At 39.1% G+C, this 25,894-nt stretch overlaps 2 protein-coding genes and 1 long non-coding RNA gene across 14 annotated transcripts in view; 2 read left to right on the forward strand and 1 right to left on the reverse strand.

The window, feature by feature from the left end:
- Positions 1-25,894, forward strand: part of LOC113569091 — a 251,840-nt gene that overhangs the window by 61,041 nt on the left and 164,905 nt on the right. The gene's annotated exons all lie outside the window — the stretch shown is intronic.
- Positions 4,080-25,067, forward strand: LOC113569412. Of its 7 annotated transcripts, none has more exons than XM_035529669.1 (11): positions 4,080-4,534; positions 9,442-9,909; positions 19,952-20,407; positions 20,614-20,877; positions 21,174-21,428; positions 21,510-21,749; positions 21,889-22,146; positions 22,541-22,846; positions 22,992-23,261; positions 24,049-24,132; positions 24,224-25,067. In XM_035529669.1, exons 1-11 carry the CDS (start codon positions 4,116-4,118, stop codon positions 24,288-24,290), a joined length of 3,087 nt encoding a protein of 1,028 aa, XP_035385562.1. In that variant the 5' UTR covers positions 4,080-4,115; the 3' UTR covers positions 24,291-25,067. The 7 variants fall into 7 exon arrangements, 6 of the variants coding, with proteins under 6 accessions (XP_035385562.1, XP_035385563.1, XP_035385565.1 ...); XM_035529670.1 differs by having other exon boundaries at positions 20,620-20,877; XM_035529672.1 differs by lacking the exon at positions 20,614-20,877.
- Positions 14,819-20,146, reverse strand: LOC118241972. Its single transcript, XR_004776465.1, has 2 exons — positions 20,099-20,146; positions 14,819-14,950 (listed from the first exon to the last, which is right to left on the reverse strand). It is a non-coding gene; the product is annotated as an uncharacterized LOC118241972 (long non-coding RNA).

Raw genomic sequence — 25,894 nt, forward strand, 5'->3', positions numbered from 1 at the left:
CAGGCCTACATGACAATAAACCTCAATGGTTTACTAGTGAATCTCTGTATTTAAGAGAGAAGCTCTGCCAGTTTCACAACATTTATGGCACTTTAATTATTTAGGAATTGACTGTTCTCAGTCTCAATTCACTATTGTTTATCACATGTCATATATATTACTTCAAGAATAACTGTGTGATAGGGAACTACATCTAATTTCCATACTAATATAACAGCTCATTAACTGTATCCAATGAGCCCAACAAAATTGTTTTTCAGGCATTTTCCATATTGAATTGATATTGGGCTGATTTAAAATGGATCTCTGTTAGGCAAAGGAATGATTAATCTCTAATTTGAAAATGTATTTATTATATTATAAAATGTCCATTTTATAATTTAAAATAGATATTTTATAAAGTAAGTCAAAATTCTGGCATCGGCTTAATTGGTACAGTAGCACGTTTTAAGCTTGTGTGTTCCAAATAAGACTACATCATAATTTACTGACAAATTATAAAGTATAGTTGTAATGTTGAGCGGTAAGGAGGCGGACACGCGTGCGGAGAAGAGCGAGATTTAATAGGGGCAAATCCAGAATCAGAGTCGTTCTAACAGTTCAGGGTCATTGAGCCAACATGGAGAGCACGGGGATACATGACAAACGAGACAAGGGCTAGAATACACGAGTAACTAAACACAAACAGCGAGGAGAACTAAACACACGAAAGCACACAGGATAAGCAGGCTATAACAGAGCAGGAAACACAGAGGCTAGGATAACACGAAGGCACGGAGTACAAAGAAACAACCATTAGAATAAACATATATAACCATCAATGAACAGCCCCAACCAAGGCACACAACAGGGTTTAAATACATGAACCAAAGGTAGAAATGAGGGACAGGCGCAAGCAATCAAATGAGGGGTGGAGAAAATGAAACCAAGGCATGGAAGCAGGGAGTGCAGGAAAACAGACGACACGGAAACCATGACAACCGGGGCGGCAGGATGACAGCCATTCCTGACAATAGTTTACAAGGAATTAACAGCAGCAGCATTTATTCAGTAAGAGGTTAAGTGTTAAAAAATGAAAAAAAAGCCCCCAGTTCCTGGAACATTAGTCCCTGGAACACATTGGAGATTTGACCATCAAATATTAAAACCCTGTGGGAAGTTCAGTCTGAGAACTGAGTGGATTCTTTAAGGAAGAGAATTATGAAATAGTCTAAAAGCACCATCTTCTCCAACAACCTTGACACCAAGAACTGCAACTTTCCCAGTGATGCAGACGGTTCTGTTTCCTCCCACTTCCACCTGTACTCCGGTACATAATCTTACAGGATTTGTCATGGACCAGTCAAATCCTGTCTCATCTACATTGTAGATATTCTGGGGTTTTGTTGTGACATCTGTGAGATGAGCATATCAAAGCAGCGGGTGAATATGCCAGTATCAGCTGAGGTCCTCACTGTAGCCACAGGAAACTGTTCTGATTTGTGAATGGTCTGCTCCAGATGATCTCACATAAAATGGTAAAATCATTTTCTCCCAGTGGAGAAAGGGCACTGAATTCCACTAGCCAGATTATAATCCAGAACAAGATGTAAAAGGTCTGTTTGAGTGAAGCTCCAACCCCAGTCACACAGGACCTGCCAGGATTGGAAACAGACTTGAACACAATAGTCTAAACCACCTTTAAAATCACATTGCAACCTCATATTTGTTATTCATTTATTCCATTAAATTTAGCATTTATTATGCATATCATAATTTCTTATTTGCAGCCAGTACAGCGAAAACTGATACAAGTTCGCACTTGGAGGAACTCCTCATTAAAACACTTTAAGGTCATTTTAAATGGAGTTTACTAGGCTTAAATGGTTTCAAAGTGACTAATGGTGAAAAAGACAATGTGTTCATTTTTAAATAAAAGATATATTTACATGCATGGAGCCCAAATATAACGTGGACTAAGAATCATATTATTATGTTGCCCACATAGAGAAATATTAAGTTATTCTCATTCAAATATTGCTTATTGCCTGTAGTCGGCATGCTTTTTGTTGTGCTGTATCATTTAAACCCACCTGTTTTAAAAATCTAATTTTTGAAAATATTCAGACGTCCAGAAAAATGTCCTTATATGTAGACATGTGAATGTAATTAGAAACTCTGTGTGCATACTTGGTATTGTTAAATATAGGTGCATCTCTCAGTGAAGCTAATGGTTTGACCTTGAGATTAGCTGTCACAATGAGAGAGGCAGGGCAAGACACAAGTGTGTTGTTGAACTTTGTTTATTAGGAAAAACAGAAACATAATCCAAGAGCAGATTTCCAGAAAGCATGATAAACAAAAAACAAAGTGAGGATAACCAGGAAGGGAAACACGGAGGTAAAACTAATAAAAACAGATTAAGAACACAGGAACAGAGAACAATATGGAAAACGAACAGGCAGGGCAAGAATACATACAGTAGAACTCCAGTGTAGTGACGGGATGTTGGATACTGAGGCATCAAAGCTCATATCACTATTGCAAAGCACATTGATTCAACACAGTGTACTGAAGCTTGTATGATAGTTACTATTACCATGTGACTAATGACTGGATAGTGGTGGGACTGTTTGATAGGTTTAGCACTGTCCTATAACTTGCTAGCTATAAGGGGGTGAAATCCTTTTACTACAAAACTTGAAATTTTCTGGAAAATATGGAAGCCAAAAGGGGGAAGAAACGTCACAAAACTTTCAGAACATGTCAACCCGTTGTCTCCCAGTGCAGTTTGCAGCATTTTATTGTATTACATTTTCACATGAAAAGGGAAACAATTATTTTCAACATTTTATTGTAGAACGTTAACAACTAAACATCATTAATGATCATCAGATTTTTGAAATGAAATATGAAAATGGTGTCGTGTTGTATACTTTCCTGTACTTCACAGTTTTGAAATTATGACTGCTATAATTTTCAAAGACCACCAGGGGTCACTGTTTTGGCATCGCCTTTCAATGCTCCAATGTTTCAAATCTTTTACCAACACTGTCAGGAAGAAGCCCCAAATGTAGCCTACTACATAGTGTATACTGTATACTGGTCCCCAAAGCAGTATGCAGTATAGTATCCAGTATGCACCAAATGCAAACCATGCTACGAAGTCATGTGAACGTATGAAGGTTCCGCCCACTTGTGAAAGATTTTCTGCCACCGTTGCATACGGGATGCAGTACGCTACAAAGAGCTCTGGTCGCGTACTGGAATATTAGCCTGGAGTAGGACGTCATTTGGGTATCTTTCTCATACTAGAAAAATGTATTTTATTCTCATACTGCATACAGCGTACTGGTTTGGTGGCCCTATCAGTATTTCAGTAGTATGTAGTAGGCCATTTCAAGCACTGCAATGGTTTCCTCTGTCCATCACTACTCAAACAAAAAGGGTGAAGACAGCCCAAAAAAACAAGAAATGAAGACACAGAAACACGAGGTATAAATACACAGAGCAATCAAATCAGAAAAGAAACAGATGAGACAAATCAAGGGTGGGGAAAACTGGAACAAGGGGCGGAAACGAACAGAAACAACAGAAAGGAACACATAGTTAGGCATCACTATAGTGGAGTGTAGTAGTGCTCTTCAGTGTAGTGGAGCTGAGCGCAGTGACCTTTGACCTCCAGCACTTCACCCTCATCTTTACAGGCATCATATCCCGTGTTAAACGGTCAAGCGATAAAAACAAATGTAAAACATGAAATCATGAAATGTATAATATCATTTTGTATTCAATTTCTTAGTCAATTAAATTGAAGAAACAAACTTTCTCCAGTATGGTGCATTATGGGTGTAGGAGAACAATCATTGTCTTCATTGTACTCACACCTGCTGTACACCACCAGTTCAGTTCATTTGTGCTACTTCAGTTTGAGCTGCTCTACCTGCATGGTTGTATGATAGAGCTGGTTGAAGCTGATTGAGGGTTAATATAAATAGACTATTTCACCAAAATATGTGGGTTAAGGTGTCATTTCAGGATCCCTGTTTTATTTTATTTTCAGTCTCTTTTCTGTGACCCTCTTGTTTTCCAACAGGTTTAGTGAATTTGCTTATGATGATGATGAGGACAAAAAAATGGAAACAGTGGAGTTCCTGCTGAAACTGACTGTTGCAGCAGCAGAGTGTGATGCAGCTACAGGAGAGAGTTTCACTAAGCTGCTGACATCTGTGTGCAGCTACACAACCTTCCCTTTAGATGGAGATGATGAAAATTACAGTTCTGAAGTTCAGTGTGATTTCCTGCTGGATCTGTTCTCACAAGTGAAGGACTATGAGACTCGAACAGGCAGGAGTGTCCTTCCAGCATTACAGCCAGTTTACCAGTCAGCTCCTGCAGTCTGGAAAATAGACCTCTTAGAGAGAAAGACCTCCCTCCTCCTAGAAGTGCTGAAACTCCAAAAGGTGATGAAACCAGTAGAGCTGAGAGGCTGGTCAGATGAAGAGAGTGAAGTGAGGAGTTTCCTTCAGTGTCTGCCCTACATCTCCCAGCTGAGGTGAGTGAGAAGCTTTTATAAGTATTACAGGGGTGACGTTTAAGTTTGAACCTGTTTGTTTTGCATGTTAATGAGATTTTAACTGGTCTTTGTTTTTGTGAGTTGGTCTCTGTGAGTGATCAGCAGATGATGGTGCAGGTTAGATGTGTGAATGAAATTTTGATTTGCATTTGGTATGAGTTCAGGATTATAAAGATTTGGCCAACTCCATATTCAGATACTCAATCAGAAATAATGGTTGAATGAACCTAATAAATTAACCTCACTTCAAAGTACATATAAATCACTACATTAGAGATTAAGTGTTTGCTGCGGAGGGTAAAATTATTAAACCAGCCATCAAATCACAATAGTAACGTGATATGAAAAATCTGAAAAAGTTCTGAGATGTAATTTTTTATGAATCTACCTCAAACATGTATCAGATAAGTGTCACAAAGGAGTCCCAGATAAAGCATAGAATCAAGTGCAGGTTTAATGTCATAGTGTCTTAAATTTTACACCTTTAACCATGAGGGGTTTAAATACCCTTAATAGGGTCAGTAATAGACAAGTGTGATAATTAGTCGCCATTCAGAAATTAGCGCCCTCTGCTGGTAAAAGGAGGAGCCGTCACAGGCAGACGTGACAAACCTCTTACTAGTAATGTATGTGTATGTAAGAGAGGAGCTCTACCAGTATCACCACATTTATGGCCCTTCAGTTATTTAGGAATTGACTGTTCTCAGATTATTCTCATGGAGCTCTGTGGACTGACATGGGGATCTTGAATGTACTTTGTTATTTTTACTATCATGTCAGTGATTTGTTGGTCTGTATCTGCATGTTAATTTCTGTTTTTAACCCTCTACCTGGCCTGTTTTATAAAATGGATACATACCCATCAATAAAATCAAAAAAATAACACGACAAACAAACCACAAAACACGTCCAAATTCTAACCACTTGGTTCACAAGACTGAGGACCCTTATGCAAAAGCTCTGCATAAACTCCTTGTTTATCACATGTCATATATATTGCTTCAAGAATAACTGTGTGATATGGAACTACATCTAATTTCCAGACTAACATTATAACAGCTCATTAACTGTATCCAATAAGCCCACCAAAATCATTTTTCAGGCGTTTTCCATATGAACTAATATTGGACTGATTTTAAACTGGATCTCTGTTGGGCAAATAAAAGATTAATCTCTGATTTGAAAATGTATTTATTATATTATAAAATGTCCATTTTATAATTTAAAATAGATATTTTCTAAAGTAAGTCAAAATTCTGGCATCGGCTTAATTGGTTCAGTAGCACGTTTTAAACTTGTGTGTTCCAAATAAGACTACATCATAATTTATTGACAAATTATAAAGTAATGTTCAGCGGTAAGGAGGCGGACACACGTGCGGAGAAGAGCAAGATTTAATAGGGGCAAATCCAGAATCAGAGTCGTTCTAACAGTTCACGGTCATTGAGCCAACACGGAGAGCACGGGGATACATGACAAACGAGACAAGGGCTAGAATACACGAGTAACTAAACACAAACAGTGACGAGAACTAAACACAGGAAAGCACACAGGATACGCAGGCTATAACAGAGCAGGAAACACAGAGGCTAGGATAACACGAAGGCACGGAGTACAAAGAAACAACCATTAGAATAAACATATATAACGATCAATGAACAGCCCCAACCAAGGCACACAACAGGGTTTAAATACATGAACCAAAGGTAGAAACGAGGGACAGGCGCAAGCAATCAAATGAGGGGTGGAGAAAACGAAACCAAGGCATGGAAGCAGGGAGTGCAGGAAAACAGACGACACAGAAACCATGACAACAGGGATGGCAGGATGACAGCCATTCCTGACAATAGTTTACAAGGAATTAACAGCAGCAGCATTTATTCAGTAAGAGGTTAAGTGTTAAAAAATGAAAAAAAGCCCCCAGTCCCTGGAACACATTGGAGATTTGACCATCAAATATTAAAACCCTGTGGGAAGTTCAGTCTGAGAACTGAGTGGATTCTTTAAGGAAGAGATTTATGAAATAGTCTAAAAGCACCATCTTCTCCAACAACCTTGACACCAAGAACTGCAACTTTCCCAGTGATGCAGACGGTTCAGTTCCCTCCCACTTCCACCTGTACTCCGGTACATAATCTTACAGGATTTGTCATGGACCAGTCAAATCCTGTCTCATCTACATTGTAGATATTCTGGGGTTTTGTTGTGACATCTGTGAGATGAGCATATCAAAGCAGCGGGTGAATATGCCAGTATCAGCTGAGGTCCTCACTGTAGCCACAGGAAACTGTTCTGATTTGTGAATGGTCTGCTCCAGATGATCTCACATAAAATGGTAAAATCATTTTCTCCCAGTAGAGAAAGGGCACTGAATTCCACTAGCCAGATTATAATCCAGAACAAGATGTAAAAGGTCTGTTTGAGTGAAGCTCCAACCCCAGTCACACATGACCTGCCAGGGTTGGAACAGACTTGAACACAATAGTCTAAACCACCTTTAAAATCACATTGCTACCTCATGTTTGTTAGTCATTTATTCCATTCAAATTTAGCATTTATTATGCATATCGTAACTTATTACTTGCAGCCATTACAGCGAAAACTGATACAAGTTCGCACTTGGAGGAACTCCTCATTAAAACACTTTAAGGTCATTTTAAATGGAGTTTACTAGGCTTAAATGGTTTCAAAGTGACTAATGGTTAAAAAGACAATGTGTTAATTTTTAAATAAAAGATATATTTACATGCATGGAGCCCAAATATAACGTGGACTAAGCATCATATTATTATTTTACCCACACACAGAAATATTATGTTATTCTCATTCAAAGATTGCTTATTGCTTGTAGTCGGCATGCTTTTTGTTGTGCTGTATCATTTAAACCCACCTTTTTAAAAAATCTAATTTTTGAAAATATTCAGATGTCCTGAAAAATGTCCTTATATGTAGACATGTTAATGTAATTAGAAACTCTGTGTGCATACTTGGTATTGTTAAATATAGGTGCATCTCTCAGTGAAGCTAATGGTTTGACCTTGAGATTAGCTGTCACAATGAGAGAGGCAGGGCAAGACACAAGTGTGTTGTTGAACTTTGTTTATTAGGAAAAACAGAAACATAATCCAAGAGCAGATTTCCAGAAAGCATGATAAACAAAAAACAAAGTGAGGATAACCAGGAAGGGAAACACGGAGGTAAAACTAATAAAAAACAGATTTAGAACACAGGAACAGAGAACAATATGGAAAACGAACAGGCAGGGCAAGAATACATACAGTAGAACTCCAGTGTAGTGACGGGATGTTGGATACTGAGGCATCAAAGCTCATATCACTATTGCAAAGCACATTGATTCAACACAGTGTACTGAAGCTTGTATGATAGTTACTATTACCATATGACTAATGACTGGATAGTGGTGGGACTGTTTGATAGGTTTAGCACTGTCCTATAACTTGCTAGCTATAAGTGGGTGAAATCCTTTTACTACAAAACTTGAAATTTTCTGGGAAATATGGAAGCCAAAAGGGGGAAGAAACGTCACAAAACTTTCAGAACATGTCAACCTGTTGTCTCCCAGTGCAGTTTGCAGTATTTTATTGTATTACATTTTCGCATAAAAAGGGAAACAATTATTTTCAACATTTTATTGTAGAACGTTAACAACTAAACATCATTAATGATCATCAGATTTTTTAAATGAAATATCGTCGTGTTATATACTTTCCTGTACTTCACAGTTTTGAAATTATGACTGCTATAATTTTCAAAGACCACCAGGGGTCACTGTTTTGGCATCGGCTTTCAATGCTCAAATGTTTCAAATCTTTTACCAACACTGTCAGGAAGAAGCCCCAAACATAGCCTACTACATAGTGTATACTGTATACTGGTCCCCAAAGCAGTATGCAGTATAGTATCCAGTATGCACCAGATGCAAACCATGCTACGAAGTCATGTGAACGTATGAAGTTCCGCCCACTTGTGAAAGATTTCCTGCCACCGTTGCATACGGGATGCAGTACGCTACAAAGAGCTCTGGTCGCGTACTGGAATATTAGGCTGGAGTCGGACGTCATTTGGGTATCTTTCTCATACTAAAAAAATGTATTTTATTCTCATACTGCATACAGCGTACTGGTTTGGTGGCCCTATCAGTATTTCAGTAGTATACAGTAGGCCATTTCAAGCACTGCAATGGTTTCCTCTGTCCATCACTACTCAAACAAAAAGGGTGAAGACAGCCCAAAAAAACAAGAAATGAAGACACAGAAACACGAGGTATAAATACACAGAGCAATCAGATCAGAAAAGAAACAGATGAGACAAATCAAGGGTGGGGAAAACTGGAACAAGGGGCGGAAACGAACAGAAACAACAGAAAGGAACACATAGTTAGGCATCACTATAGTGGAGTGTAGTAGTGCTCTTCAGTGTAGTGGAGCTGAGCGCAGTGACCTTTGACCTCCAGCACTTCACCCTCATCTTTACAGGCATCATATCCCATGTTAAACGGTCAAGCGATTAAAAACAAATGGAAAACATGAAATCATGAAATGTATAATATCATTTTGCATTCAATTTCTTAGTCAATGAAGTTGAAGAAACAAACTTTCTCCAGTAGGGTGCATTATGGGTGTAGGAGAACAATCATTGTCTTCACTGTACTCACACCTGCTGTACACCACCAGTTCAGTTCATTTGTGCTACTTCAGTTTGAGCTGTTCTACCTGCATGGTTGTATGATAGAGCTGGTTGAAGCTGATTGAGGGTTAATATAAATAGACTATTTCACCAAACTATGTGGGTTAAGGTGTCATTTCAGGATCCCTGTTTTATTTTATTTTCAGTCTCTTTTCTGTGACCCTCTTGTTTTCCAACAGGTTTGGTGAATTTTTTTATGATGATGAGGACAAAAAAATGGAAGCAGTGGAGTTCTTGCTGAAGCTGACTGTTGCAGCAGCAGAGTTTGATGCAGCTACAGGAGAGAGTTTCACTAAGCTGCTGACATCTGTGTGCAGCTACACAACCTTCCCTTTTAGAGATGATGATGATGATGATGATGATTGTATTGAACAAAAGTGCTTTACTGACTTCCTGCTGGATTTGTACTCACACGTGAAGGACTCTGAGACTCAAACAGGCAGGAGTGTCCTTCCAGCATTACAGCCAGTTTACCAGTCAGCTCCTGCAGTCTGGAAAATAGACCTCTTAGAGAGAAAGACCTCCCTCTTCCTAGAAGTGCTGAAACTCCAAACAGGGAAGAAACCAGTAGAGCTGAGAGGCTGGTCAGATGAAGAGAGTGAAGTGAGGAGTTTCCTTCAGTGTCTGCCCTACATCTCCCAGCTGAGGTGAGTGAGAAGCTTTTATAAGTATTACAGGAGATGTGTTTAACTTTGAAACTCTTTGTTTTGCATGTTAATAAGATTTTAGCTGGTCTTTGTTTTTGTGAGTTGGTCTCTGTGAGTGATCAGCAGATGATGATGCAGGTTAGATGTGTGAATTAAATTTTGATTTGCATTTGGTATGAGTTCAGGAATATAAAAGTTTGGCCAACTCCATATTCAGATACTAAATCAGAAATAATGATTGAATGAACCTAATAAATTTACCTCCCTTCAAAGTACATATAAATGACTACATTAGAGTTTAAGTGTTTGCTGAGGAGGGTAAAATTATTAAACCAGCCATCAAATCACAATAGTAACGTGATATGAAAAATCTGAAAAAGTTCTGAGATGTAATTTTTTATGAATCTACCTCAAACATGTATCAGATAAGTGTCACAAAGGAGTCCCAGATAAAGCATAGAATCAAGTGCAGGTTTAATGTCATAGTGTCTTAGACGTCACACCTTTAACCGTGAGGGGTTTAAATACCCTTAATAGGGTCGGTAATAAACAAGTGTGACAATTAGTCGCCATTCAGAAATTAGCGCCCTCTGCTGGTAAAAGGAGGAGCCGTCACAGGCAGACGTGACAAACCTCTTACTAGTAATGTATGTAGATTTAAGAAAGGAGCTCTACCAGTATCACCACATTTATGGCCCTTCAGTTATTTAGAAATTGACTGTTCTCAGATTATTCTCATGGAGCTCTGTGGACTGACATGGGGATCTTGAATGTACTTTGTTATTTTTACTATCATGTCAGTGATTTGTTGGTCTGTATCTGTATGTTAATTTCTGTTTTTAACCCTCTACCTGGCCTGTTTTATAAAATGGATACATACCCATCAATAAAATCAAACAAATAACACGACAAACAAACAAACCACAAAACACGTCCAAGTTCTAACCACTTGGTTCACAAGACCGTGGACCCTTATGCAAAAGCTCTGCATAAACTCCTTGTTTATCACATGTCATATATATTGCTTCAAGAATAACTGTGTGATATCAAACTACATCTAATTTCCATACTAACATTATAACAGCTCATTAACTGTATCCAATAAGCCCACCAAAATCATTTTTCAGGCGTTTTCCATATGAACTAATATTGGACTGATTTTAAACTGGATCTCTGTTGGGCAAATAAAAGATTAATCTCTGATTTGAAAATGTATTTATTATATTATAAAATGTCCATTTTATAATTTAAAATAGATATTTTATTAAGTAAGTCAAAATTCTGGCAGCGGCTTAACTGGTACAGTAGCACGTTTTAAGCTTGTGTGTTCCAAATAAGACTACATCATGATTTATTGACAAATTATAAAGTATAGTTGTAATATTGAGCGGTAAGGAGGCGGACACACGTGCGGAGAAGAGCGAGATTTAATAGGGGCAAATCCAGAATCAGAGTCGTTCTAACAGTTCAGGGTCATTGAGCCAACACGGAGAGCACGGGGATACATGACAAACGAGACAAGGGCTAGAATACACGAGTAACTAAACACAAACAGCGACGAGAACTAAACACACGAAAGCACACAGGATAAGCAGGCTATAACAGACCAGGAAACACAGAGGCTAGGATAACACGAAGGCACGGAGTACAAAGAAACAACCATTAGAATAAACATATATAACGATCAATGAACAGCCCCAACCAAGGCACACAACAGGGTTTAAATACATGAACCAAAGGTAGAAACGAGGGACAGGCGCAAGCAATCAAATGAGGGGTGGAGAAAACGAAACCAAGGCATGGAAGCAGGGAGTGCAGGAAAACAGACGACACGGAAACCATGACAACAGGGACGGCAGGATGACAGCCATTCCTGACAATAGTTTACAAGGAATTAACAGCAGCAGCATTTATTCAGTAAGAGGTTAAGTGTTAAAAAATGAAAAAAAGCCCCCAGTCCCTGGAACACATTGGAGATTTGACCATCAAATATTAAAACCCTGTGGGAGGTTCAGTCTGAGAACTGAGTGGATTCTTTAAGGAAGAGATTTATGAAATAGTCTAAAAGCACCATCTTCTCCAACAACCTTGACACCAAGAACTGCAACATTCCCAGTGATGCAGACGGTTCTGTTCCCTCCCACTTCCACCTGTACTCCGGTACATAATCTTACAGGATTTGTCATGGACCAGTCAAATCCTGTCTCATCTACATTGTAGATATTCTGGGGTTTTGTTGTGACATCTGTGAGATGAGCATATCAAAGCAGTGGGTGAATATGCCAGTATCAGCTGAGGTCCTCACTGTAGCCACAGGAAACTGTTCTGATTTGTGAATGGTCTGCTCCAGATGATCTCACATAAAATGGTAAAATCATTTTCTCCCAGTGAAGAAAGGGCACTGAATTCCACTAGCCAGATTATAATCCAGAACAAGATGTAAAAGGTCTGTTTCAGTGAAGCTCCAACCCCAGTCACACAGGACCTGCCAGGATTGGAAACAGACTTGAACACAATAGTCTAAACCACCTTTAAAATCACATCGCAACCTCATATTTGTTATTCATTTATTCCATTAAATTTAGCATTTATTATGCATATCGTAACTTATTACTTGCAGCCAGTACAGCGAAAACTGATACAAGTTCGCACTTGGAGGAACTCCTCATTAAAACACTTTAAGGTCATCTTAAATGGAGTGTAGTGGGCTTAAATGGTTTCAAAGTGACTAATGGTGAAAAAGACAATGTGTTCATTTTTAAATAAAAGATATATTTACATGCATGGAGACCAAATATAACGTGGACTAAGCATCATATTATTATTTTACCCACACACAGAAATATTATGTTATTCTCATTCAAAGATTGCTTATTGCCTGTAGTCGGCATGCTTTTTGTTGTGCTGTATCATTTAAACCCACCTTTTTAAAAAATCTAATTTTTGAAAATATTCAGATGTCCAGAAAAATGTCCTTATATGTAGACATGTGAATATAATTAGAAAACTCTGTTTGCATACTTGGTATTGTTAAATATAGGTGCATCTCTCTGAAGCTAATGGTTTGACCTTGAGATTAGCTGTCACAATGAGAGAGGCAGCGCAATACACAAGTGTGTTGTTGAACTTTGTTTATTAGGAAAAATAGAAACATAATCCAAGAGCAGATTTCCAGAAAGCATGATAAACAAAAAACAAAGTGAGGATAACCAGGAAGGGAACAGATTTAGAACACAGGAACAGAGAACAATATGGAAAACGAACAGGCAGGGCAAGAATACATACAGTAGAACTCCAGTGTAGTGACGGGATGTTGGATACTGAGGCATCAAAGCTCATATCACTATTGCAAAGCACATTGATTCAACACAGTGTACTGAAGCTTGTATGATAGTTACTATTACCATGTGACTAATGACTGGATAGTGGTGGACTGTTTGTTAGGTTTAGCACTGTCCTATAACTTGCTTGCTATAAGGGGGTGAAATCCTTTTACTACAAAACTTGAAATTTTCTGGAAAATATGGAAGCCAAAAGGGGGAAGAAACATCACAAAACTTTCAGAACATGTCATCCTGTTGCCTCCCAGTGCAGTTTGCAGTATTTTATTGTATTACATTTTCGCATAAAAAGGGAAACAATTATTTTCAACATTTTACTGCAGATCGTTAACAACTAAACATCATTAATGATCATCAGATTTTTAAAATGAAATATGAAAATGGTGGTGTGTTGTATACTTTGCTGTACTTCGCGGTTTTGAAAGGTGACTGCTATAATTTTCAAAGACCACCAGGGGTCACTGTTTTGGCATCGCCTTTCAATGCTCCAATGTTTCAAATCTTTTACCAACACTGTCAGGAAGAAGCCCCAAACATAGCCTACTACATAGTGTATACTGTATACTGGTCCCCAAAGCAGTATGCAGTATAGTATCCAGTATGCACCAAATGCAAACCATGCTACGAAGTCATGTGAACGTATGAAGTTCCGCCCACTTGTGAAAGATTTTCTGCCACCGTTGCATACGGGATGCAGTACGCTACAAAGAGCTCTGCTCGTGTACTGGAATATTAGCCTGGAGTAGGACGTCATTTGGGTATCTTTCTCATACTAGAAAAATGTATTTTATTCTCATACTGCATACAGCGTACTGGTTTGGTGGCCCTATCAGTATTTCAGTATTATGTAGTAGGACATTTCAAGCACTGCAATGGTTTCCTCTGTCCATCACTACTCAAACAAAAAGGGTGAAGACAGCCCAAAAAAACAAGAGATGAAGACACAGAAACACGAGGTATAAATACACAGAGCAATCAAATCAGAAAAGAAACAGATGAGACAAATCAAGGGTGGGGAAAACTGGAACAAGGGGCGGAAACGAACAGAAACAACAGAAAGGAACACATAGTTAGGCATCACTATAGTGGAGTGTAGTAGTGCTCTTCAGTGTAGTGGAGCTGAGCGCAGTGACCTTTGACCTCCAGCATTTCACCCTCATCTTTAAAGGCATCATGTCCTGTGTTAAACGGTCAAGTGATAAAAACAAATGTAAAACATGAAATCATGAAATGTATATCATTTTGCATTCAATTTCTTAGTCAATTAAATTGAAGAAACAAACTTTCTCCAGTAGGATGCATTATGGGTGTAGGAGAACAATCATTATTTTCATTGCGTTAACACCTGCTGTACACCACCAATTCAGTTCATTTGTGCCACTTCAGCTTGATCTGTTCTACCTGCATGGTTGTATGATAGAGCTGGTTGAAGCTGATTGAGGGTTAATAAAAATTGACTATTTCCCCAATTTATGTGGGTTAAGGTGTCATTTCAGGGTCCCTGTTTTATTTTATTTTCAATCTCTGTTCTGTGACACTCTGTTTTCCAACAGGTTTAGTGAATTTGATTATGATGATAAGGAATATAAAATGGAAGCAGTGGAGTTCCTGCTGAAGCTGACTGTTGCAGCAGCAGAGTGTGATGCAGCTACAGGAGAGAGTTTCACTAAGCTGCTGACATCTGTGTGCAGCTACACAACCTTCCCTTTTTCAGATGATATGCACTTTGGAACTTTACAGTGTGATTTCCTGCTGGATCTGTACTCAGAAGTGAAGGACTATGAGACTCAAACAGGCAGGAGTGTCCTTCCAGCATTACAGCCAGTTTACCAGTCAGCTCCTGCAGTCTGGAAAATAGACCTCTCAGAGAGAAAGACCTCCCTCTTCCTAGAAGTGCTGAAACTCCAAACAGCAAAGAAACCAGTAGAGCTGTTCGACTGGTCAGATAAAGAGAGTGAAGTGAGGAGTTTCCTTCAGTGTCTGCCCTACATCTCCCAGCTGAGGTGAGTGAGAAGATTTTATTACAGGAGTAACGTTTAAGTTTGAACCTGTTTGTTTTGCATGTTAATGAGATTTTAGCTGGTCTTTGTTTTTGTGAGTTGGTCTCTGTGAGTGATCAGCAGATGATGGTGCAGGTTAGATGTGTGAATGAAATCTTGATTTGCATTTGGTATGAGTTCAGGATTATAAATGTTTGGCCAACTCCACATTCAGATACTAAATCAGAAGTAAGGTTTGAATGAACCTAATAAATTAACCTCACTTCAAAGTATATATAAATCACTACATTAGAGATTAAGTGTTTGTTGAGGAGGGTAAAATGAATAAACAAGCCATCAAATCTCCGTAGTAACGTGATCTGAAAAAGTTCTGAGAATGTAATTTTTTTATGAATTTACCTCAAACATGTATCAGATAAGTGTCCACAAAGGAGAGCCAGATAAAGCATAGAAGCAAGTGCAGGTTTAATGTCGTAGTGTCTTAGACTTCACACCTTTAAGCGTGAGGGGTTTAAATACCCTTAATAGGGTCAGGTAATAGACAAGTGTGACAGTTAGTCGCTATTCAGAAATTGGCGACCTCTGCTGGTAAAAGGAGGAGCCGTCACAGGCAGACATGACAAACCTCTTACTAGTAATGTATGTGGATTTAAGAAAGGAGCTCTACCAGTATCACCACATTTATGGCCCTTCATTTATTTAGGAATTGACTGTTCTCAGATTATTCTCATGGAGCTCTGTGGACTGACATGGGGATCTTGAATGTACTTTATTTTTACTATCATGTCAGTGATTTGTTGGTCTGTATCTGTATGTTAATTTCTGTTTTTAACCCTCTACCTGGCCTGTTTTATAAAATGGATACATACCTATCAATAAAATCAAACAAATAAGCAAGACAAACCAACCACAAAACACGTCCAAGTTCTAACCAATTGGTTCACAAGACCGAGCACCCTTATGCAAAAGCTCTGTATAAACTCCTTGTTTATCACATGTCATTTATATTGCTTCATGAATAACTGTGTGATGTGGAACTACATCTAATTTCCATACTAACATTATAACAGCTCCTTAACTGTATCAAACGAGCCCACCAAAATCACTGATATTGGACTGACAGTAGCACCTTTTAAGCTTGTGTGTTCCAAATAAGACTACATCATGATTTATTGACAAATTATAAATTATAGTTTACAAAGAATTAACAGCAGCAACATTTATTCAGTAAGAGGTTAAGAACATGGGAACAGGGAACAATATGGAAAACGAACAGGCAGGGCAAGAATACATACATTAGAACTCCAGTGTAGTGACGGGATGTTGGATACTGAGGCATCAAAGCTCATATCACTATTGCAAAGCACATTGATTCAACACAGTGTACTGAAGCTTGTATGATAGTTACTATTACCATGTGACTAATGACTGGATAGTGGTGGGACTGTTTGTTAGGTTTAGCACTGTCCTATAACTTGCTAGCTATAAGGGGGTGAAATCCTTTTACTACAAAACTTGAAATTTTCAGGCAAATATGGAAGCCAAAAGGGGGAAGAAACGTCACAAAACTTTCAGAACATGTCAACCCGTTGTCTCCCAGTGCAGTTTGCAGCATTTTATTGTATTACATTTTCACATGAAAAAGGAAACAATTATTTTCAACATTTTATTGTAGAACGTTAACAACTAAACATCATTAATGATCATCAGATTTTTTAAATGAAATATAAAATGGTGGCGTGTTGTATGGTTTGTTTTGCTTCGCAGTTTTGAAAGGATGACTGCTTTAATTTCAGACGACCAGCAAGGGTCACTGTTTTGGCATCGCCTTTCAATGCCCAAATGTTTCGACTCTTTTACCAGCACCATCAGAATGAAGCTCCAGACGTAGCCTACTACATAGTGTATACTGAATGCTGCACTCAGTATATACTGTAAACTGCATACTGGTCTCCAAAGCAGTATGCAGTGTAGTGTCCTTTATGCACCAAATGCAAACCATAATATGAGGTCATGTGAATGTATGAAAGATGAGCATATCAAAGCAGCGGGTGAATATGCCAGTATCAGCTGAGGTCCTCACTGTAGCCACAGGAAACTGTTCTGATTTGTGAATGGTCTGCTCAGGATGATCTCACATAAAATGGTAAAATCATTTTCTCCCAGTAGAGAAAGGGCACTGAATTCCACTAGCCAGATTATAATCCAGAACAAGATGTAAAAGGTCTGTTTGAGTGAAGCTCCAACCCCAGTCACACAGGACCTGCCAGGATTGGAAACAGACTTGAACACAATAGTCTAAACCACCTTTAAGATCACATTGCAACCTCATATTTGTTAGTCATTTATTCCATTAAATTTAGCATTTATTATGCATATCGTAACTTATTACTTGCAGCCAGTACAGCGAAAACTGATACAAGTTCGCACTTGGAGGAACTCCTCATTAAAACACTTTAAGGTCATTTTAAATGGAGTTTACTGGGCTTAAATGGTTTCAAAGTGACTAATGGTTAAAAAGACAATGTGTTAATTTTTAAATAAAAGATATATTTGCATGCATGGAGCCCAAATATAACGTAGACTAAGCATCATATTATTATTTTACCCACACACAGAAATATTATGTTATTCTCATTCAAAGATTGCTTATTGCTTGTAGTCGGCATGCTTTTTTTGTGCTGTATCATTTAAACCCACCTTTTTAAAAAATCTAATTTTTGAAAATATTGAGATGTCCAGAAAAATGTCCTTATATGTAGACATGTGAATGTAATTAGAAACTCTGTGTGCATACTTGGTATTGTTAAATATAGGTGCATCTCTCAGTGAAGCTAATGGTTTGACCTTGAGATTAGCTGTCACAATGAGAGAGGCAGGGCAAAACACAAGCGTGTTGTTGAACTTTGTTTATTTGGAAAAACAGAAACATAATCCAAGAGCAGATTTCCAGAAAGCATGATAAACAAAAAACAAAGTGAGGATAACCAGGAAGGGAAACACGGAGGTAAAACTAATAAAAACAGATTAAGAACACGAGAACAGAGAACAATATGGAAAACGAACAGGCGGGGCAAGAATACATACAGTAGAACTCCAGTGTAGTGACGGGATGTTGGATACTGAGGCATCAAAGCTCATATCACTATTGCAAAGCACATTGATTCAACACAGTGTACTGAAGCTTGTATGATAGTTACTATTACCATGTGACTAATGACTGGATAGTGGTGGGACTGTTTGATAGGTTTAGCACTGTCCTATAACTTGCTAGCTATAAGGGGGTGAAATCCTTTTACTACAAAACTTGAAATTTTCTGGAAAATATGGAAGCCAAAAGGGGGAAGAAACGTCACAAAACTTTCAGAACATGTCAACCTGTTGCCTCCCAGTGCAGTTTGCAGCATTTTATTGTATTACATTTTCGCATAAAAAGGGAAACAATTATTTTCAACATTTTATTGTAGAACGTTAACAACTAAACATCATTAATGATCATCAGATTTTTTAAATGAAATATGAAAATGGTATAGTGTTGTATACTTTCCTGTACTTCACAGTTTTGAAATTATGACTGCTATAATTTTCAAAAACCACCAGGGGTCACTGTTTTGGCATCGCCTTTCAATGCTCCAATGTTTCAAATCTTTTACCAACACTGTCAGGAAGAAGCCCCAAACATAGCCTACTACATAGTGTTTACTGTATACTGGTCTCCAAAGTAGTATGCAGTGTAGTGTCCTTTATGCACCAAATGCAAACCATACTACGAAGTCATGTGAACGTATGAAGGTTCCGCCCACTTGTGAAAGATTTCCTGCCACCGTTGCATACGGGATGCAGTACGCTACAAAGAGCTCTGGTCGCCTACTGGAATATTAGGCTGGAGTAGGACGTCATTTGGGTATCTTTCTCATACTAGAAAAATGTATTTTATTCTCATACTGCATACAGCGTACTGGTTTGGTGGCCCTATCAGTATTTCAGTAGTATGTAGTAGGCCATTTCAAGCACTGCAATGGTTTCCTCTGTCCATCACTACTCAAACAAAAAGGGTGAAGACAGCCCAAAAAACCAAGAGATGAAGACACAGAAACACGAGGTATAAATACACAGAGCAATCAAATCAGAAAAGAAACAGATGAGACAAATCAAGGGTGGGGAAAACTGGAACAAGGGGCGGAAACGAACAGAAGCAACAGAAAGGAACACATAGTTAGGCATCACTATAGTGGAGTGTAGTAGTGCTCTTCAGTGTAGTGGAGCTGAGCGCAGTGACCTTTGACCTCCAGCACTTCACCCTCATCTTTACAGGCATCATATCCCGTGTTAAATGGTCAAGCGAAAAAAACAAATGTAAAACATGAAATCATGAAATGTATAATATCATTTGGCATTCAATTTCTTAGTCAATGAAGCTGAAGAAACAAACTTTCTCCAGTAGGATGCATTATGGGTGGAGAACAATCATTGTATACATTGTGTTCACACCTGCTGTACACCGCCAGTTGAATTAATTTGTGCCACTTCAGTTTGAGCTGTTCTACCTGCAGGGTTGTATGATTGAGCTGGTTGAAGCTGATTGACAGTTAATGTGAGCTTGGCCACTGTCTGTTTTTACTTTGTTATTAATTAGGTTTCTGCTTTTTTATTGTTTTATTTTTGTTAAATGTCTCTTATTGACTCTTTGTATTCCAACAGGTTTGAGCATCCTTTTTATTATAATTTACACAAGAGAAGATCTGGATTAGAGTTTCTGCTGAAGCTGACTGTTGCAGCAGCAGAGTGTGATGCAGCTACAGGGGAGAGTTTCACTAAGCTGCTGACATCAGTGTGCAGCTACACAACCTTCCCTTTAGATGGACATGATGAGAATGACAGTTCTAAAAATCAGTGTGATTTCCTGCTGGATCTGTTCTCACAAGTGAAGGACTATGAGACTCAAACAGGCAGGAGTGTCCTTCCAGCATTACAGCCAGTTTACCAGTCAGCTCCTGCAGTCTGGTACATAGACCTCTCAGAGAGAAAGACCTCCCTCTTCCTAGAAGTGCTGAAACTCCAAACAGGGAAGAAACCAGTAGAGTTGAGAGGCTGGTCAGATGAAGAGAGTGAAGTGAGGAGTTTCCTTCAGTGTCTGCCCTACATCTCCCAGCTGAGGTTTGAACTTGATATTTTGTGGTTCATGTTTCACAGTAATGTTTTGAAGTGTATATTGTATTTTTAATTTAACTTAATTAGTGTAATGCTACTGAATGACCCTTGGGTTAAAAAGATTTTGTGCCTTTTTTCAAACACCTACTGATCCAAATACTGATTATACATGTTTCCTTGTTTGTGTTGTTTATAAGCGATTTTGTTTGCAGTTTCAGTGGTGCTGAGCAGTGTGTCCCGTCTCTGTGTAAAGAGCTCTGGTCCAGAGAGCAGACACAGCAGGTGTCTCCTCTGCTCCAAGCCCTGGGCTTCACCCTCTCTCTGGGAGGAGAGTTACCCACTTCCAGCTGCAGAGCTGTGGGGAGAGTGATGGGGCTGTCAGCATCCACACTCAACCTCACTCTAAACCCACGAGCCATCTCTCTCAGAGGAGCCCGGCTTCTCTTCACACACATCACACACCTGCAGACACTCAGGCACGTTACATTAATTATACTATTTGATAATGATATTCTGAATCATCTTGTTTACTTTTAAATTAATTAGATCTACTTTTTAATTCCTCAAACTCATTTCTTCATGACTTTGTTACTTTGCAGTGCAGACTGAATTAACTAAGAATATTAAACCCTATAAATGGTGTTTTTTCTGCAGGCTGAGTGGTGGCGTGGTGGTGAGAATATTAAACCCTATACATGGTGTTTTTTCTGCAGGCTGAGTGGTGGTGTGGTGGTGAGAATATTAAACCCTATACATGGTGTTTTTTCTGCAGGCTGAGTGGTGGTGTGGTGGTGAGAATGGTACGAGCTCTGGGGGCAGTGAGATCTCCTGCTACAGTGACTGTTGAGGAGCTTTCACTCATCCTGAGCAGCACACAGCAGACAGAGGGGGCGCTGTCCAGGGTCCTGAGCAGCTTGGCTTCTCTCCTGAGACTCTGGCATGTCCAGTGCCTGAACCTGACTGAGTACAAGATGGAGGCCCAGTCTCTCACTGTCCTACTGTGTCACCAGGGCCCTCTGACCATCAGGTCTGTGTGGATAGTTTGTCAGTTATTATTTTTTTTTAAAAGTATCAGTTTATAATGTCATTTTATTATGTGTATGTGCAGGTTGAGTAAAGAGACTCTCCAGCATCTGGTTGTAGTGGTGTATGAAGCTCATGAGGAGGACCTTACTCGCTGCTTCCTGCAGAAAGTGGGCGGAGAACTGACTTCCTGCACTCTGAACTGGGAAGTGATTCACTATTTCCTGCAGTATCAAACTGTTACTGTGGACTTTAGGAAGAGCAGCATTAAGCAGCAAAACCCCAGAGACCTTCTGCCTGTACTGGCCAGACTTCAGATCAGAAGGTGAAAGAAAACAATGATGTCCAATGTATCAGTCCAATCACTTTAATTATACTGCACAACATTAGACTTAGTAATTGTGTGTGTGTGTGTGTGTGTGTGTGTGTGTGTGTGTGTGTGTGTGTGTGTGTCTTCTCCGCAGACTGAGCTCCAGCTTTGTACTGTCCATCATCAGAGAGATCTATCAGACTGGCTCTGCTCATTGTGTGTCCAGCTTGTTGAGTTCAGCAAAGAACTGCATCAACCTGAACAGCAGAGAGCTGGACTCTGTCCACTGTGCTGCCCTGCGCTTCACCCTCCAGCACTGCACAGCAGTCTCTCTCAGCCTGCTGTTCACCTCCATACCAGAGGGGGAGCTAGGGAGCATTTTACCTCTGTTCAAACACGTCTCCAGGCTCAGGTTTGAACTTTTCTCACAGTCCATCAGACTTTGGGGCCAACAGACATAATTGCTCTATATAATGTTATATTGAAGGTGTGTGATATAGGTGTGTAAAGAGGTTCTCGGTCATCATTTTGACCAATAAATTTATTTTATTGAGAGTCCTGAGTCAGATAGGTGTGTTTGGACTGAATCTAGAGGACATTGATTATTTGATGTATGCTTATTCGTTAGAAATTTATTTGTTGTGGACTGCGTTATAACAGAATAAAATGACTTCTGGCGGAAACTGGTAAATTTAGGTCAAATATTCATATTTATCTGAAATTAACTGTGTGTGTGTGTGTGTGTGTGTGTGTGTGTGTGTGTGTGTGTGTGTGTGTGTGTGTGGTTGTGTATTTTGTTTTCTCAGTGTTGACAGGCTGCTGTTGCTGAGGCTGCTCCACTGCTGCAGTGTCTCTGAACTCCAGCAGGGGGCAGCAGCAGCAGATCTGCTCTCTGCTCTGCAGCACAGACTGGACTTCTCCTGCAGCTCTGCTATGGACCTGACAGCAGACACACAGACACACACACTGACTCTGAGCACTGAGGACTGCAGAGTTGTCTCCATGGTCATCCAGAGAGCTCACACGCACACACAGCTCACTCTACACGACTGTGAGATAGAGGAACCTGGAGTGGAGCAACTCTTCCCTATTTTACATACAGTCACGCTGCAGTAAGCCACTGACTCACAACACCACACAAACTACGGAAACATTCTGGAAAAGGGGAAAGAACTCTGTACTATGAAACAAAATGTGTGTAAGTAGTGTTATTTTTAGTTAATTTTTAACATGTTGGTGAATGTTGTGTGTGTTCAGCTGCAGTAAAGCCACGCTGCTCCAGTTTCTGTCACTTGTCCGTGTGGGGACTGAGTTGGAGTGTGTGAGACGCGCTGTGGCTCTCTCCCGGGCCCTGGGTGAGATGGTGGACCTCAGTCAGACCCGGCTGGACCAGCAGACCTGTAGGTCACTGGCGCTGTTTCTGGAACATTCTGAAGGGCTGTCAGAACTGGACCTCAGCCACTGTCAGCTCACTGACCACTGCCTGCAGATGCTGTTCCCACACCTGCACAAAGCCCACATCCTGGAGTGAGTGGACAAGCGGGAGGAGGAATGTGTAGAGAGTCTGATGTTGAGTCCACAGTGAACACTAACACAGATATAACAAATGTTTAAAGGAGACACATTTTACTCTTTTTAAAAACAATTTAACACAATATCCAGCATGTGACTGAATGTAGAAGCTGTGTGTGTTCATTGTAAACCATCGTGTGTTCCTTGAAAGGATCTATATAAATGTAACTTTGTTCATTCAGTCATATCCTGTGCTCCTTCAAGAACTGTGTGTTTTGTAAAGATTACAAAAACAAACCCCAAAAAAAGCCTGATTTTCTAGAGGATTTTATTTGGTAATGACAACCTCTCTCAATGGCTGCCTGGATCACTGATCACTGTCTATACTGGGCAGGATGGACCTCTGTAGCAAATCTGAACAGCTTGTAGAATCACATGTTCTCTATAAAAAGAGAAATATAACAAAACAGACACATCATGTTTCATTGTCATGCCTGATGGATACAATAACAAGTCATGTATATGAGAACTGAACAAAATGACATTTTGTTTATGATGTGTCCTTTAAAATGTCAAAGTGCATAATTATCTTTCCATTAATGGCTCAGGTCCACTGACACAAATATACTATTTATTTCTTTGCTTATTCATCCATTTGCTAATTCAATCATTTGTTTATTCATTCATTAATTCATTGAAATGTAAACCTACAGGTTCTTATACTATTACATTGTGATTTAGTAGAGGGAGGTGTGTTTGGGAATCCTGAACAATGTGGTAACAATAATCCATATAATTTCAGCCTCAGTCACAATGACATCACTGACGTGTCAGCAAAGAGGATCTATGATACTGTCTCCACCAACAACAATATTCACACTGTGAGGTAACTGTGTGTGTGTGTGTGTGTTTAGACATGTAAAATAAGGCTGTATTTATTTGAGTTTAAAATTTAAAAACCTGTTTTGATTTTACAGACTCTTCAACAACAGAATTACAGACAGACAGCTCTTCATCTCGGACAAGCGCTTTGAAATCTGGTGATGTTAATGTACTTTTAATAGGTTGTCATGAGTGTGTAAAATATAGTTTTGTTGTTAATGGAAAAATATATCATGAAGTTGACCGCAAATAGTTTCAGGTATATCAGTACTGTAAGTCCCTATGAACAGTTCAAGTTCAAGTTCAAGTAAGTCCCTATGAACAGGGCTCAGTTCCTAGTCAGGGAACATTCTACTCTGGGATAAATGAAGTGTATTCTTCTGTGTTCTTAAGTCATATACAGTATTTACTGATCATAGAGCTGAAACCAGAACTCATCACTTAAATTTCCATTTATGGCATTTAGCTGATGCTTTTATCCAAAGCAACTTACAATTATGACAGAGTACAACTTGATCAATTACCAGAAATGTTCTTACCAGAAATAATGAGTAAATGTATGTGGTCTGTGATCCTCTACTGTTTCCAGTATGAATCAGGCCTCCTGATAATGATGAAATTGTCTCATTATCAACATTCACTTCTCAGTGCCACGTAACACCCATCCCTACTGTCATTATGGAATATTAATTTATCTGTATGTTTACTGCTGGAACATCCCTCTTGTTAGAATTTCCTACACTGTGACTCCCTTTTCTGTAAACAGTCTATCCTTATAGACTTGTAGTGATAAACTGTATCGTTTTTGATACTGCCTATTCTATCATGTCTGAATATGTCGCACTTGCTATATAATTTACATATTTCCACTAACTCATCTGCTTTGCCATCTGTATATACTCATGTTTTTCTGAATAAAGCATCTGTGCAAATCCAAAATCAGAGTCGTTTATACGGTCCGGGGTCATAGAGCCGACACGGAGAGTACTGGGATACATTACAAAGCAAAAACACACGAAGGCAAACTAGGGAAACAGGCTATAACTAAGACAAGGGAACACTCAGGACTGGGAAACACAAAGGCATGAAGTACAAAGAAACAACCTTCAAACAGTCAAACATCAATGAAACAATTAAGAGCCATGACCAAGGCACACAAGAGGGTTTAAATACATGAAATTCACAAAACTAGAAATGAGCGACAGGTGTAAGCAATCAATGTGAGGACAAAACAAAACTATGGAATGGAACAAAACACAAGACATGGAAGGGACTGATCGTGACACTTGCCCAGTGAATTTAAATGAAAGAAGTTACACCGAGTTGAGATTTTATTTATTTTTATTTTATGTAACACTAAACAAGTTTGATAATTAAACAAGTTTGCCGTGTTGTCCATTTGGTTGGAAACCAAAACACTGTCTAACTGGCATATTGATCCCCTTTTTCTGATCAAGCTCGTCCATTCTCACTGTCTACTGGAGAGGAGGTCACTGGTACCAGAGTCTCTGCTTCATCTGCACAGACTGCAGCATGCTTTGCCAGACTGAAAAATCTGTTATGTCTTTAAGTTTCTTTTTAAGAAATGTATCAATTTTGTGCTTGTGTGGGCTATAATCAAATGCAATCTTTTCTACTGTATACATGTTAACTAGCCACAGATGAAAAAGCTTGTACAAGAAAATGATTAAATAAAGGCCAAATCTTTAAAACGTGGTCTTGATATGTGACACAAATCAACAGAACAATCATTTGCATTATATTGT

The sequence above is a fragment of the Electrophorus electricus genome, chromosome 9, assembly GCF_013358815.1.
Source record: "Electrophorus electricus isolate fEleEle1 chromosome 9, fEleEle1.pri, whole genome shotgun sequence".
In the NCBI taxonomy this organism is placed as follows: domain Eukaryota; kingdom Metazoa; phylum Chordata; class Actinopteri; order Gymnotiformes; family Gymnotidae; genus Electrophorus; species Electrophorus electricus.

Coding starts and splice junctions, on each gene's coding strand:
- LOC113569412 (XM_035529669.1), top strand. CDS start 4,116: ATGGAAACAGTGGAGTTCCTGCTGAAACTGACTGTTGCAGCAGCAGAG. Junction 20,878..21,173: donor ACACACCTGCAGACACTCAG/GCACGTTACATT, acceptor TTTTTTCTGCAG/GCTGAGTGGTGGTGTGGTGG. Junction 22,847..22,991: donor TTACATACAGTCACGCTGCA/GTAAGCCACTGA, acceptor GTGTGTGTTCAG/CTGCAGTAAAGCCACGCTGC.